General features: G+C 35.7%; 1 protein-coding gene across 1 annotated transcript in view; it reads right to left on the bottom strand.

The window, feature by feature from the left end:
- Window positions 1-15920, bottom strand: part of LOC134375081 (rho GTPase-activating protein 20-like) — a 111267-nt gene that overhangs the window by 14169 nt on the left and 81178 nt on the right. Inside the window, exons 7-9 of the mRNA XM_063093234.1 lie at window positions 14786-14863; window positions 12467-12533; window positions 9576-9764 (exon numbers count right to left, since the gene is read on the bottom strand). Of these exons, the coding sequence (XP_062949304.1) occupies window positions 9576-9764; window positions 12467-12533; window positions 14786-14863 (334 nt within the window). The remainder of the gene's footprint in view (window positions 1-9575; window positions 9765-12466; window positions 12534-14785; window positions 14864-15920) is intronic.

Here is a 15920-nt window from a genome sequence, read left to right as displayed (position 1 = left end):
CCATTCTTGGCAACTGCAAAGACTTTCCTGTATCTTTTCAGTTCCTGACTTTAAGACATATGCTTAAGGCAGGATGGATGGGTGCAAACATGACTGAGACTTGCCCTTGCTATGGTGACATTTATAATCCAATAGGGAACAAGACTGGTGGTGGGGTGGGAGAGGGGAAAAGTATATTAATAAATAAAACGTCATAAGGGAGGAACAACAGACCAAAGGTATTCAGAAGAAAGTAAAGCACATTGATCCAGTATGAGGGAGAGGAGTGATCCTGGAGGTGTTTGCATTTGATTTGGATGTTTTTTTGGCAGTTGGCTGGTATGGGGATCCGAACCATTGACCTTGGTGTTTATAACACTGTGTTCTAATGAACTGAGCCAACTGGCCAGCCTGATTTGGATTTTGAATAAGACTTCAACAGACAGCATCCAGCGTAATGCCTTGTACCTAATAAGTACTCTATTGTTACTGAACAATGATGGAAACGGAGGAGAAATTTAAGTGGAAAAAAACAACATATACAAAGTAGGCAGAAGTAAAAAGGGTCAATAGTGAGTTATGATTTTGATACCACAGTGCTGAAATTTTTGTCATCTGTGTCTGATTTTAACATGAAAGTTAGTTTGCAAATGATCTGATACATAAAAAGGTTCCATTTTTTAAAGTTCCACTTCTAAAAGTGGCTGGCTCCTTCTCCCCCTCTCCTTTCCCCAAACACACACACACACACACACACACACACACACACACACACAAAACTATAAACTCTACACAAGTGAATGAAAATAAACCTACCTGTAGTCACTAAAGAGTGATCAAAAGAAGGTAGATACTGAAAGTAAAGGTTTGACCCTTCAAAGAAGGGAATTGCATGGCACTGAATGTTTCCCATTCTTATAGCTTTTATCATGAAGACAGGCCCCAGGGTGGCGGGGTAACTAAAATTTGGAGAGAAACTGGAACTCTTACTGGCTTGGAGAAATAGAGAACAAAGATAAAGGTACCCACAGCATCTGGAAAGTGAGAGGGAATCATAGAAAGGACAAAACCTGACAGTGGAAGCCCCAAATATTGTACATTCAGTTCTGCCCAGATTGATGGCTAACCCCTAAAGCATGCATTCCTGGGGCAGATTCAAAACATCTTGCAATTAAGGCTAACAGAACCAAGATATGAGAGGCCACAATACCCGGATAGCACTCACTCATGGTTTGACTCCATTCTCTCTAAGCATCATCAAATACTAACTTTAAAGAAGTCTTTTATCTAGTTTGGATATAATGTACCTTAGCATTTTATTTTCTCAGAATAACCTACTTAAACCAAATACTAAAAAAACCAAGTTGTGAGAGGAAAGCAAATAAGCAACATTTTACCAGATGGCCTTACGACCATCATCCACACTTCACTCCCTTCGGATACAGTAAGCACGTCATCAATGTACACACACGGTCAGGTGTGCAAAGCTCTTTGGCTTTGGAGTCAGGAGCTGAGTTAGACTCTTGGTTCAGACACTTATTTAGGCAGGTTACTTAACTTCTTTCCTTAACTTTAAAATGCAAAGGATAACCTATCCCTCAAAGGCTTACTGAAAGGATCATGCAAGATAATGTACGGAAAGTATTACTTTGCCCAGGGCATGGGTCAAAGGAATCTTGATTAAAGCTGCCAAGAGACCAATCTACTCCTCAAAAACAAGACCTCCTCTCTGTACTTACTCTCCATTTGGTTTAACAGCCTTCTGGGGGTATGTAGACATGAAAGAATACCACTACTCTATTAAGAATTTTCTTCCTGCTTTGACATTCCCAACCTACACCATTTTAGAAAGCAGAAAAAGAAATGAAACCCTTTCTGAAATCCAGAAAGGGGTTCCTGTATGTCTAGCAATGTCAATCTGGGCAAATGTTTGTTTAGTATGTACCATAATATATATGCTGAGTAGCTGTACTCAGTCTGGTTTGCTCATATTTAACCTGGTTTTTTTTATTTCTATAACTATGAGATTTACTTGACTTTTTAGCTTTCACATTTCTTAAGATGCTCTATCACAAGTTATAAACTCAGTTATTCTATGAATGTAGACAGAGGTTTAAGTGCAAATTGAGTTCTTTACTTTATCATAAATACTTTCAGCTGTAGCCATGCTTTTAATGTTCAGCATTGAATCTGAGAGTCCAGGTTCCCTCTGGGACTGAGAGAAAAAAATTCATTAAAATTTACTTTGTTGCAGAGCCTTTAATGTATAGACCTTATTTTCTAAATGTCAAAAGCTGATGAACAAACATGCTACTACAATAAAAAAAAGATTATGTAAATGTAAAGCAAACTAATTTCATGTAAATCTAGCTTTCCTAAATAACCCTGGCAAGATTCAGGCTAGTGTTTTGCATGCTTAAATAAGAAAACTGAATATTAAAAATTACGATCCTTAAAACTTTGTGCATATAGAACATAACCACAACAGTAAAAGCTTTAATTAGAAATTCTATTCTGGCCACATAGCTACAGAAATTAAGAATACCGTTATTTTTGTTTTTTTCCAGAGTGGGAAATACATATGAGAGAACACTGGAATGACAGGGCAAACAGGTAAAAGAAGAAACATGTCCCATATTTTACTATCCACTATAAAAGTTCAGATTAATTCCAGTTTAGTCCTGGGTCTGAAGCAGATATGGAAGGTAATAAGCCTGCTGTGGGCTCACAGAAATGGGAGTTCCATTCACAATAGAACCCCAAGAGTTGCTTCAGACCACACTCAGAAAGATCCCGCTTAATTAACTCTTCCACTTCATTCAAGTTTTTCCAGTAAGTGTGACTAAGCCATTCAATCTTTCATTTAACTTCTGCTCTGTTCTATACACTGAACTAAGTCCTGGGATGAGTTCCCAGGCCTTAGACAAGCTCATAGTCTAAAGAGACATGTAGATATGTAAACAAATAATCACAATGTAATTTTTTATGTTACACTAGAGATATGTATACAGTGCTCTGGAGACACAGAGAAAGGGGTAGCTAAAGATTCAAAGAAACAAAGATTTCCTAGAAGTGACATTTGAGTTGGGTCTTGAGGTCAGATTTTTGAATGTCTCTATATTCTGCATCCCCAATTAACACTAGAGCTATCTCACTGTGGACCAACCACCCCAAGGATGAGTTGTAATGACTCGAGTCTCAGAGGTGGACTTCTGAGAGATCTATTGCTATTCTGTTTCCAGTGTAAGACTATTTAGTGGGAGGTCTTCTCCACAATGAAGCAGAAATTTGAAAAACAGAGTGAAGATGACTGTGCTCACGTAAAGCTATGCTGGTTAACAGGGATATTTTCTTTGAGCTAACTAGAGAAAACCTCTCTCAGAAATGGATGTATGAAGCTCTGTCTAATTGTGGCTTATTTTATTCAGGTGGTTTAAAAACATATTAATTGTTCTCAGCCAATATTTTAATAGAAACTATCTTCCTCTTTTATCTCCTTGCTAACCTTAGAAACAACATATAAATTTCCACATAAGATCATGCAAAATATCTACTTCCTGGGGCTAAGCAATTTAAGATTTTAAGAGTTCTGTGGATTTTAAATATACAGGCCACAAACAGAGTGTGATGAACTCTGAGTATAACAAGTGGCACTTGGTAAATAAGGCCAAATTCTATATGTATATAATATGTGCTGAAAAAGTATTAGCTCATTTTTCCCTGTTAGAAGTCAGGTTAATTGTTGGTATGTATGTGAAGAAAGGCAGGGAAAGAGAGTGAAGAGAGTCCTGTTCTTAAACTCATTTCCTCCTACGAGGTCTCCTTGTTAATTCTGATTTATGTTAGGGATGAGTTGGGGGCACAGAAGGTGAGAAAGAAGGAAAGAGAAATATGGACTTTAAAGTACATAAAATTTTGATAATCATAGGGTCATATATTCTACATCACAATGAGGCTATGGAAGTACTGAAAACAATTTCCAGAGTGGCATGTTGCCTTCAAATTTGAAAAAAATCAAGAGTATTAATAAAAGCTGTGAGGATGTTAACAGTAAGACAAACAATAACTATGTAAAACTGTCTCTATTTCATGAAGTGAGTGAGTACTAACATGTCCACATAATAGGGCAGTTGGGTCTAGTGATGAGTGGAGATCTAAGGACAGAAGATCTATGTTGAGATTTCAGTTCTACTGCTATATGCTTTGTGATGCTGGACACAGTCTGAGTCTGCTCATTTGTAAAATGGGTAATAATGGAAACTTACATGGTTGTTTTGAGGCTTAAAAGAAAGTATTCTATAAACTGTGAAGTTTTACGTAGAAATTACTTGAGAACATTATGAAAAGTGTCATCATCCAGGGACCAAAAATTCCATTGGTAGAATTTCTAGGCTCTCTACAGTTCTTTAGTCTTTCTAAATGCCTTTTGGCTTTTTTACTTCTCATTAAAACACTGCAAAGATGTAATAGGCAAAGAAACGGAGACCAGTCAAAAGAGATGGTTCTGTTACTTAGGGGAAGCTCTGTTATAAAGTCTGGTAGAATACTGAGACTTTAGCTGAAATGTTTTTGATTAAATGTGCATTCTAATAATCTAAATTAGAGGGCAGCAAACTACGATCCCTGGGCCAAATCTGGCCTGCCACCTCTCTTTGGATAGTCTGTGAGCTAAGAATAGTTTTTACATTTTTAAAAGGTTGAAAAATTCAAAAGAAGAATAATATTTGGTGACACATAAAAAATGTTATGAAATTCAAATTTTACTGTCTGTCACAGTTTTGCTGGGACACTACCACACTCATTCATTTATGTATTGTCTATGACTGTTTTCACTTCACACTCTATGGCAGAGTTGAGTAGCTGTGACCAAGACAATATGTTGTGCTCTCATTGCTTTGCACTGTTGCTCAGGGCACTACAAATTTTGGTGACTCCACTATATCTTGACAATGTTTCAAGTGCCAGGTGTGTCATGATACTGCAAATCTAACTTTATTTTTTATTATTCATCATGTCAAAACAAGAAAAGTAGACTTCCAGTGCTGAGTTTTTAGGGCACCGTGAAGTGTGTATGACATTGTTATTGAATCAATAGCCAAAGTATGTGGTTACTGTGCAACGACATAACAGCCATGGTGAAAAACTATATGTCAACTTTACCAGACTAAGCACTTGTCAATATAGGTTGACATTACCAGACTAAACAGTAACAATCACAGTATCCCCAATGTAAAGAAAGCAACGATCAGAAAAATTAGAATATTTAAAATAAAATATCTCATCACCGCAGAGTTTCTTCACAAAGACAAAAAATGAAAACAGACTGCAACAAAAGTAAATTTGAGTGGCTCATTTGTTAGCCAAGAAAGGACAGCCATATACTAATGGTGAGTTGATGAAATCCTGTGTGCTTGTAGTAGATGAAGAAATGAGTCCAGAGAAACTAGACTTAAGATTATTAGCCTTTTAGTGAGAATAGCTGATCAAATAGTTGAGGACCTCAGGAATAATATCCACAGTAAACTAAAACAAGGCAGGTGACTCTCTTTGGTTCTTAATGAGTTGACAGATGTTACCAATACTGCTCAGTTGCCAATTCAAGAAGTTGATGCCAAGTTTGAAGTGACTGAAGAATTAGCCTTAAACAAACTGCATAGAACAACTATGGGTGAGAATATTTTGAAAGAATTTGAGAAAATAATTCAGCACCACCTGAAGTGGAATCTGCTAAAATGTGTTATGTCTGATGATGTAGCAGATGTGTGGAGTGGAAAAACGGTGTGATTTAACAAATTTACAAAGGTTGTAAAATTTTAAAATGTTTAATACCTATGGTTTATTCATTATATTGATCAGTGGCACTGCGGGGAAAATATTTCAATCTATAAAGTGTTACTGGATTAGTAGTGTCAACAGTGACCTTCATTTACTCTCATGGACTTAACCATTGTCAGTTTTGTGAATCATCAGAAATAGAAGCCAAATATTAGCCTTTCTTGTACTATCACAGAGTAGTTCAATGGCTCAGCAGTGGTAAATTTTTATAATGATGTTTTGAATGCTGGGCTGAGATTAAACTTTTTATGAATGAGAAGAACTGCTTTCAATCACTATTACTGGACATTGAATGGATTTATAAATTAATTTTTCCTGTAGATTTGATGTTTCTTAATGAATCCCACCTAAAATTACAAGGCAAAACAAGGCTTACACATAAAACTTTTAATGCAGTAAAGTCATTCAACAATATTTAATCACAAGTAATGTCAAGCTGCTTTATACACTTCTGGTGCTGTCAAAACAAGAAGCAAGATCTCTAGTCCCACACAAGTCTGCAGCACATATATTTTCCGAGTTCAAACGATAACTCTAGTAGTGTTTTACCAATCTCCACGCAAGAACAAAAGAAAATATAATTCAAAATCTATTTATTCAATTGAGGAGCTTCCACTTAACCTTCAATTGGAAGTGATTATCTTCCATGAAATGAAGAAGAATCTAACACAAGTCTACAAATGCCATCTAAGAGAGAAATGTGCTCAATTAGGATTGTATGCTCGTAGAAGGATATCAATATTTGGCAGTACCTATCTGTGTGAAGAAAACGTTTTCAAAGGTGAAATATAAAAATCTCATTACAGATCAGAACATTTGCAATCGATTTTGATGATTAAGTCACGAACTTCAAATCCCAATTAAGTCAAATTTTATCCCCCTCCAAATAATTCAACTCTTATTAGTAGACCTGTATTATGTATAATTATATTCAATTATTATATTTTGAATTCCATCAGTAAAAAAAACATGGAAACTTTCCTTCTTTTGTTACATAAGCACCTACCTGCAAATTTCACTATCCAGCCCCTTACAGAAAAACTTTGCTGACCCCTGATCTAATTCAGTGGTTTCTGAAACAGTTGTTCATCAAAATCTTCTGTATTAAAAAAAAAAAGAAACAACCCACATAAGTGGTTCACCTGCAATTTTTAGTTGCACAGGTGATTCTGATATCCAGCTTGGCTTTGGCACCATTGGGCTATAGTTACTCCATCCCTGATCCCATTTGCCACGAATCATCTACCACTGGAACTACCATTATCCTAACTTTCAATAGAAAGAAACTAAGCGGAGGATGCCTACAATTTATCTTAGAAAGCAAGTCACTGGCAAAACTGAGTAAGACCCTTAGGATTCCTACTCTCTAATTATCAGTCAAATTAATTAAAATTGACAACAGACCCAGAGAAATAGTTCTGAAAACATGGGTAAAAAAGGTAGAATGGGAGAATATTATTCTCCTTAGCATAGCTATAAAGATTCTCTTTGTATCTTTAATGAGATAACAAATCTAAAAATTAATTTGATTATCCATTAAACAAATATTCATTGAGTAAATATTCATTTACATATGCCAGGCACTGTGGCAGGTTCTGGCAGTACAGAAGTGAACAAAACACACCAAAATCCCTGCTTTCATGAAGCTCACATTTTACTGGATGGTAAACCATGATACCTTTCTCTATAGCACCCCCTCAGAACAGCCCAAGGAAGTGAGCAAACAGCTTTATAGTCCAAAAGTTCAATTTACCGTTATAGGAGAGGAGAAGATGACAGGTATGAATTCACGGTAAGTTTGTACACCGGTGTTGGCAAGATGAGGGAGTCCCTGATGACTGATCTATTAATTTACTGTTGACTTCAGTAAAGTATAGAGTTGGAGGCCAGGTCACCATCCACAGAAAGTGACGGGATTGGGTGTGTATATGTGTGTGGAGGCGATTCAGACAGAACTGTTGACTCAAGGAGTTGGAAAATGCCTTAGAGAAAAAGTTAAGTCTCTCTAGCCAGTATAGACTGCCCATTTGAGGGGGGTCATTAGTGACATAAAACTGCCCTGCTTCTGTATTATTTCCTCTAGCAGTGTTTCTTTAGAGTTCATCTAAAGAAGGACTTTTACTAGGTACATAGGAACGTAGGAGAGAGGGTCAAAGAAGCTGAGGTTATCTGCAAGAGAGATACTCATGATAATCATGGAATTCAAGTTGGATAAGGAAAGAAGTAAAAATAGGAGTTGACTAAAAGATGGAGAAAGTGATACAGTGTTGTAGGTTATAAGTAGACAGAAGGAATCTGGGCTTCCAGAGAGGAAAAACTGTTTTGTTTTTCCATGTTTCCATGCACAAAGACTAGACGTGTTATTGTAAATGAGGAACTGACAAATCATTTGGGAAGGTTGAGATAGTAAATATTGTAGCTTTTGTGTGCCACAGCTTCTGTCCTAGTTATTCAACTCTTTAACAATAGCAAGAAAGCAGAGAAGAAAAAATGAACAAAGCCTGGCTGAAGAGGAAGAGAGGGCAGTTACAACTCTTTTTGCCCAATAAGATGTCAAAATTTGGAATCAATGGAGTGAATAGGAAGATAAGTTTTATGCTAGTATTGCAATTATTTTTTAAAAATCTATAGATGTTTTAATATGAAAATTATAAATTAAACAGTTTTAAATGAATTGAAAGATGTTTTGTTTAAAAGAGATCTTGGTGTGTAAAATTCTTCACAATGAGTGCTGATTTGTCTGTTTTCTCTAAGTTTAGATTGCTACATACACATTTTTCTTAAAGTAGGGTCATTCTACAATGAGGTTAAAAACAGTATGAGCTACTTTTTCATTAATGCTATATCAATTGGATCACACACAGATGAAGTACTTCAAAATTTCATCTGGCATTCAGACGATGCCTAAAATCTGTCATGTGGCAGGTAGGTGGCTTCAGTGATCTCTCAAGGTCCATGCTATGCCTTTAAATTTATTACTCCTTGGGCCCGAGTTTGCTCATCTGCAAAGGCAATTCCACTGTTCACTGGACCCCCTAGTTGGTTCAAATTGATAAGGGCAACTGTAGAAATTTAGCATCCATTTTCTACTATCCCACTCAGTTTCTGGTATCCATTTTCTATTTCTCATACACTCTTAATGTCAGACTGAGAGCTTAAAACTCAAACTTGGCTTAGGGTAAATTATGTTGGACACCATTTTTATCATTCTAGAGTCTTTATAATGCAGAGGTAAGAGACAGCTCTGTTCACAGGAAATTAATACTCAAATGGTAGGCTAAGGAGAGACTTTTGTAGAAATCATCCTAGTCTTCACATAGTTATCAGTCCCAGGATCCAGGCAGGGCATCAGAGTCTTCTGACATCCATCACTGACAGCCTCCTTTTTATACTGTGACCAGTTAGGGGGAACACACAGTGGAGTGTATTACAGTACAAAGAAGGTATTGAAGCACCTGCAGCATTGCCTAGTGCCTTTGACTCTGAAGTGGCCATAAGGTTAAAGGGGAAAGAATGGCGAAGAAAGAAGGGATAGACTGTATTGCTCTTAGTTGCTGGTTACATCAATCATGCCTATTGCTGATTTATAAAATGATCTTCTTCTAAAACTCCATCTTTCCTTTCAAAACTCCTAGCTAATTCAAAAGAAAAATCACCCCATCTGGCTGGAAGTTTGGGTCTTTTCATTTGTACAAAATGTGTGTCCAGGAATGAAAACTTTTGCTGAAAGATGGCTCTATGAAGGACGAGAAGCGACTCACCACTCAGTTGCTGGGCCATAGCCAGACGGCTGCGCTTCAGGATGAACTGGCACCGCATCTCTTTGGGCAGCTGTTCCATAAGGAAGGGCTCCTGGAAGTTGAGAGGTGTGGTGGAGTCCTTTGATCCCTGTGTCAGGAGTGCAGTGTCTCGAAGATGGCTCATTTTAATTCCATAAGGATATTCATGCCCTACACAGAGAAAAATCTAAATGTAGACTTCAGACAGGCTGATACTGTGAGCATGTGTGCTACAAGCTGGAATGTACTGCAATTTACCCCTGGTACTTTTGGTATAAAGAATCCTTTTGTTGACTGAATGATCACCATGTGCACTCTCATAGTTGGAGACCACTGCATAATGGAGGTGGTCCTACCAAAATAGTTTTAAGGACGAGAAGAAAGGAAGGAAGAAAAAAAGTCTTTTAAAAATATCTAGTGTGGAGTGAATGTACAGGTCAGTTTGTGAGTTGCATAATGTTGGTTTCTCCTATCTCCATATAAGAATATTTAGAGGTATTCTAGTTTCTCCTTTGACACTAACCGGATCTATAAACCTTCGGCAAATCCCCGTCCTCTCTCAGCCTCAAATGCATGATTTAAAATACTTACCCTACCCCTATCACACGAGTATTGTAAAGATCAAATAAGTAAACATTGGTGGTTAATATTACTTAAATAATAGGGACAATGAACTATATATGTCAAGAATTACTATTTTTACTATTATTTAACACAAGATGTCTGACTGAAAAATGTTTAATTAGTTTTTATTAGTTATATAAGTAGAGCTTCTCAAGAGCATTGAGACTGGTTTGACTTATGCTTCCCTCCCACTGCTGCCCTCTGAGGCTGGTGTTCATAGGCAATAATCAGAAGGAAGACTGCAGGGGATTAGAAACACAGAAACAGATGCAAAAAGGAATTTACAAACTAGAAAAGCTAAACCCTGCACATCTGATCACAACATAACTTTTGCTCTTTAATACTCTAAGTAATTGCAGCCTCTTAGTGTAAAGCTCAAACACTACTGGGTTGCAGAGTTTTTAAGCACAGGAGTAAGTTCCCTTCTATTGCTGACTTATCACTAAATGTAACTCAGTAAATGCTTACTGTTCCTTTCTACCTGGCACAGGCACATAATGTCAATATTCGATTAATATGAAGCAATACAGCAACTTCTAAGAATTAAGCAAAAAAAAAAAAAAGAAGGCTTCTATAACAGCAATAAAATAATCAATTTATCTAAATAGCCAGCAGCTCATCTACAATTGAGGTTTGCAAGGCACATTAAAATATACAATTATTTTTATTTTTATTTTTTGGTATATCGCCAATACAGGGATTTGAACCCTTGGCCTTGGTGTTATAACACTGCACTCTAACCCACTGAGCTAACCAGCCAGCCCCAAATATACAAATAAGAACTGCTATTCAATCGTGGGACAATCATACGTCATGTTCCATGGTTTTTTAGTAAGAGCTGGTAATGAAGCTTGGAGATGTTTTCAGCTTGAAAGTTACCATCCACCTAGTTTTAATTAAATTAATGTATTTTATTAAAACATATTTTAAGTATTTTTTTTAAACTTGACAACTTTAATTGTTGTCCATTGACTTTACAAAAATGGCAACATTAAGTGAGAACTAAAAAAGAGAAAGAAAGAAACTACAATCACAATAATACATTGAACTTCCAGAAGTAGAAAACAGAACTGTGATTACTAGAGGTAGGAAGGGGTAGGGGTATTAGGGAGAAATTGGTTAATGGACGCAAAGAATTATGTTTTGAAATGATAAATACACTAATTATCCTGATTGGATCACCATATATTGTCCACAAATACTGATAGTCCACTCTGTACCCCACAAATATGTATAATCAACTATTTCAATAAAAATAAAATTTTAAGATAGAGGGGGGAAAAAACCCTGAAATAAGTCAATTTTGTCCTCAGTTTATGCATGATCACTTTCTACATTCTAGGCATACACATTTTGTAGAAAAGTTTGGTTTTAGATTACTCAGATCACTTGAAACACTGATTACACAGCAGTGACCTCACAGATAAATGAAAGGACTGCACGAGATGATGCATGTGAAATGCTTTTCACAATGTCTAGCAGGTAGTAAGCATTTTTCAATTGTTAACAGAAATCGTCATCACCCTCATTGTGTTCATCATCTCAAAATCTGCTACAGATATTGTCCCTCATTTTAATTGCTCTGTTTCTGTTCACCACTCTGAATAAAATTACTGATCAAAAAACATTTTTAAGTAAAATGATTTAAATAAGGTGAGGTGTAACCTATATACCAATACTCCTCAAATCAAATGCTGGGTAATTGAGCTACAGAAATAGCAAAGTAAGTTAGTGAAGGGGTAGTAGGTTAGCCAGTGAAGATTTATATGTTCAAATGGATTAATCCATTTTCTTTGATGCCTAGAAAAGTTCCTGGCACAGGGCAGGTATTTCACACTCACTGATGGTTTAAGATGCATGACTGGATTATAGACTGGTCTTCCAGAGAGGCAAAATAGTAGATAGGAAAGGGAACAGAAAATCCCAAGAACTGAACATAAAAATAAGTGTATGAAGAAAAGGAAATACATATTGCTGTGTTACAGAAAAAAAGTAAAGGTTTGGCAAGCTAGCTCTGTTTATAAAGTGAAAAAAAAGAAAATTCACATTTTTCTTCCCAACTATAAAATTAGCTGCTTGAGCAAAGAGATTTTGTCTAACACACAGAAATGTTTGGTAGATATTTATTCTTCATATGAGATTTAACATTTCATAGTATTTAAAGTTCGGACCATACGACTAATTCTCTCAGCCACTTAGTATTCACTGAATTTTAATTACAGTTCTCTTAGATTTTCACAGAAACTTACCAATGAGTGGGTATGGTGCCGCTTCTTTGCCAGAATTGACCCATAACTGGTAATCTCTCTCTGAGCCCTTGGAGATAAAAGAGTTAAAAGTCATAACAAATCTTCAACATTTGGTACTTCAATGAGGACTTTTTTTTTTTTTTTTTTTGCATTTTTATGTTTCGTCAAAGGAAAAATCTGGGGACAATGTAAATGCTATATAGGTTCACGGGAGTGATTATGATTTTTTAAGAAAACCCCATCTCTCTCCCCCCAATCCCCAGTGATGGCTAGGGATCCACAAAGTTCAATGGAATCAGGCCCTTGATATAAAGGGAGCCCACGGAATGGGAAATCTTGACTAAATCTTTTTACAAAGGAAGAACAAACTTCCTGGTTCTAAAAGGCTAATCTCTTCTTTAGAGTCCTGACTTCTGCTATGTCTCTGGACTTCTCAGAGAATATCAGACTTAACCTTCAACATGTCCCTGGCAAAGACAACCTTGTTATCCAGAAAGCCACAAACATTTCTGTATGTATCATTAAGAAGTAAAATATCAAAGGCTGATTTTAGTTCAGCTGCTTCTGAGCAGGAGAAGAATGACCAAGAGGCTTTGAGCAGATAGGCAGTTGGCATAGTCTACATTGGCTTTAGTTTGGGCAAGTCCAGTCCTGGGCACAGAAAGAATGAGAATTCAATCTAGAGAATAGGCCCAGTCATGGAAAACAATAAAACAAAATTTTTCACTAGTAGAATTATAACCCAGGAAGGGTTATATTCCTCTAGGAGGAATAAGGTAAATATATTTTAAAAGAAGCCAGAACAGATAAAGTCAAGTCTGTTGGCAGTATTTCATATTCTTGACTTTAACTTCTGATTAGCAATCACAGGCCTGCCCTTATAATGGAGGGTCTTGGCTATGGAGAATACTCTACAGACTGCCACCTCTACCATACACACATAGTTTGTTACTTCATCACTAGTCAAAAAATTATATTTCAAATGGAATGAGCAACCTAATAAAAATCCTTTCTTTTTATATAGTGTCTAAAAACACTGTGATCATCTCTTAGACCAGGTATACTCAAATAGCCTCAATTCCTTATTAAATTAATAGAATTATTTTTGGGTCTGAGGAGATTGATCACTTTATCCAAAAGAAAAATACAGATAAGGAAATGAATCCTGTCATTAATTAATCTCCCTTCCTACCCCTAAATCTATTCACTTTCTTCCAAAACATATTCACACAGGTTAGAAATCAATGCAGAGATGCCTGCTTTACTCACTACATATAAATTTAATTACATTTAAAACACATTACTAAATTTAAATATTGAGATTTTTTAATCCCAAATTTTTAAAGAGCTCAGGGTAAACCCTGAGCTCTTTAAAGGCTTACTATAGCACCGTATACTAGAAAGTTGAAACACATGGCATGTCTTAAACATGTGTCATGTCACATCAGTGTGTTTTAAAATTTATGGGGAATCTCACACAAGGAATAGTGTTGTTCAAGTGCTTTCCTTAGTTTCCACCCTTCTGAAAATCACTCTCTGTAATAAAAGTACTCATTATGTGGTGTTTATATAACTGATAGGGAGGCAATGAGGAGAGCCTTCCAATTCTCTTTCCCCAACTCATTCTCAAACATTTCAATATTTTCCTCTAAAACAATTTCAAATGGTAACCTCTGTCCCAGAAAACAGGAGCAGAAACTAAAAGCAAAATGAAAAATGTGGAGTATACACTAAAGCCCTTCAAATCCATGATCTAATTAAAAGCTTGTCTTTTTATTTACCAGTTCATTAGAAGTACCAGGCATCTTATCCTCAGGACCTGCAGCCAGGCAATATGGCTTCTAGCCATGTGTTCTTTATGTAAAAATTCTACTACAGAGCAAATCCTTCAGAATTCATCATCCTAAGACTAATTGTGTCTTGGGATAATAACAGGATGATTAGGTAGGGAGAACTGTCAAATTTGACAAGTAGAAAGGAGGGAAAGAGTTGAAACTGTATTATTAAGAATCTTACACCAAAACAAATTTTTTTGTAGATGTATATAGTATATACAATAAAAATACATATCATCCTAAAATTATAGCCCAATCTTATGCTTTTTGGTTCATACAAGTTTTAAAATAAGAGTGGAAGATAGCATCCATATTTTAAACTAATATTAAAGATTTACTGTCCTTATTTTCTATGCTTTGGGGATAAAATATGATTTGGGTATATCTAATAACCAGCTGTCTTATGATGGAAGGGATAATATTTACATGAACCTAAAGTATCAAGGTTTGTTTTCAACTAAGAATATCTAGCAGAGTAACTTACAGTTATCCTTAGCATTGTTAATGACATGTTGATAACTTCATTCGCTGTATCTGAATTCATTACTGTTATAGTTTTAGACTGTAGAAAAAAAAGAAATAAGAAATACAGCTATAAATAAGAATTTTAAAACAGGTGAACAAATAACAATTGTCAAATGATTATCCAAAGGCAAATCCTGATTTCCTTTAGGTGGTTGTAAATAAAATTTCAAACCCGATTTCAAGTGTGGACAGAGTAAAGCACATGACTTAAGTAGAATATAAACCTTTGACTATAATTTACTTTCATTTCCTTATATATGATGCCCTTTAATAAAACATTTATTTCTCTCAAAATAAAGGATGTGTGGCTCACAAAATGTAAGAGCAAGTAAGGAGAAGACTAAATATATTTCATAGAGAGTATAATAAAAAAAATTCAGTGAGGCTGGTGTTCTGCCTCATTTCCATAGTTGTATTTCCATAGCGCAATGGGTAATAAAAAAGGGAGAGAGCTGAATCTCTTTCTATCTCTTCCTTAGTACTGTTTTCACAATGTAGGATTTTATTTCTTTGCATGGTATAAAGTTAGTTTAGGTAAAATTAGAATAAGAATTGGTTAGGAAAGACATTTAAAGCTTTGAGTTTTAAAACACAGCTATTTATTGAGCACTTTCTATGTGTTAGGCATTGTGGCTACTAAGATTCTTATTGTGAAAATCTTCAGAGAATTTAAAACTGATGAGTCTAGGAAAAAAATGAAAATTTTAGAAAGCTCAATTCTATTAACAACTCTGCCATTCAATAGGGTATCTGTAATAGCTCCGTGCTAAACCACATTGAGAATTGCTATTTAAAAATAGACAATTTGCATGCTACAAACAGAAAAGGGATTAAGAAGATTCGGGGCTATCTATAGAGCTCACTGCATTCCAGAATATATTATGTAAATATAAGACAGTGTTGTGTTATCAAAAAGGAAATATTTTTGCTATGCACATAGGTTTTATATATGATAATTATCAGATAAATAAGTGATCAGGGCTGCTGATAGAAGGGCTTAAATGGTACAAATAAGTAGCATAAAAGGAAAAAATAATATAAAAGCAAAAATGATATAAAAATAAAGCTAAGTGAAATCCACTGATAATTCATCA

The sequence above is a fragment of the Cynocephalus volans genome, chromosome 4, assembly GCF_027409185.1.
Source record: "Cynocephalus volans isolate mCynVol1 chromosome 4, mCynVol1.pri, whole genome shotgun sequence".
NCBI classification, from domain to species: domain Eukaryota; kingdom Metazoa; phylum Chordata; class Mammalia; order Dermoptera; family Cynocephalidae; genus Cynocephalus; species Cynocephalus volans.
The sequence above is the reverse complement of the archived record's forward strand: the minus strand, read 5'-3'. Positions and strand labels throughout refer to the sequence as shown.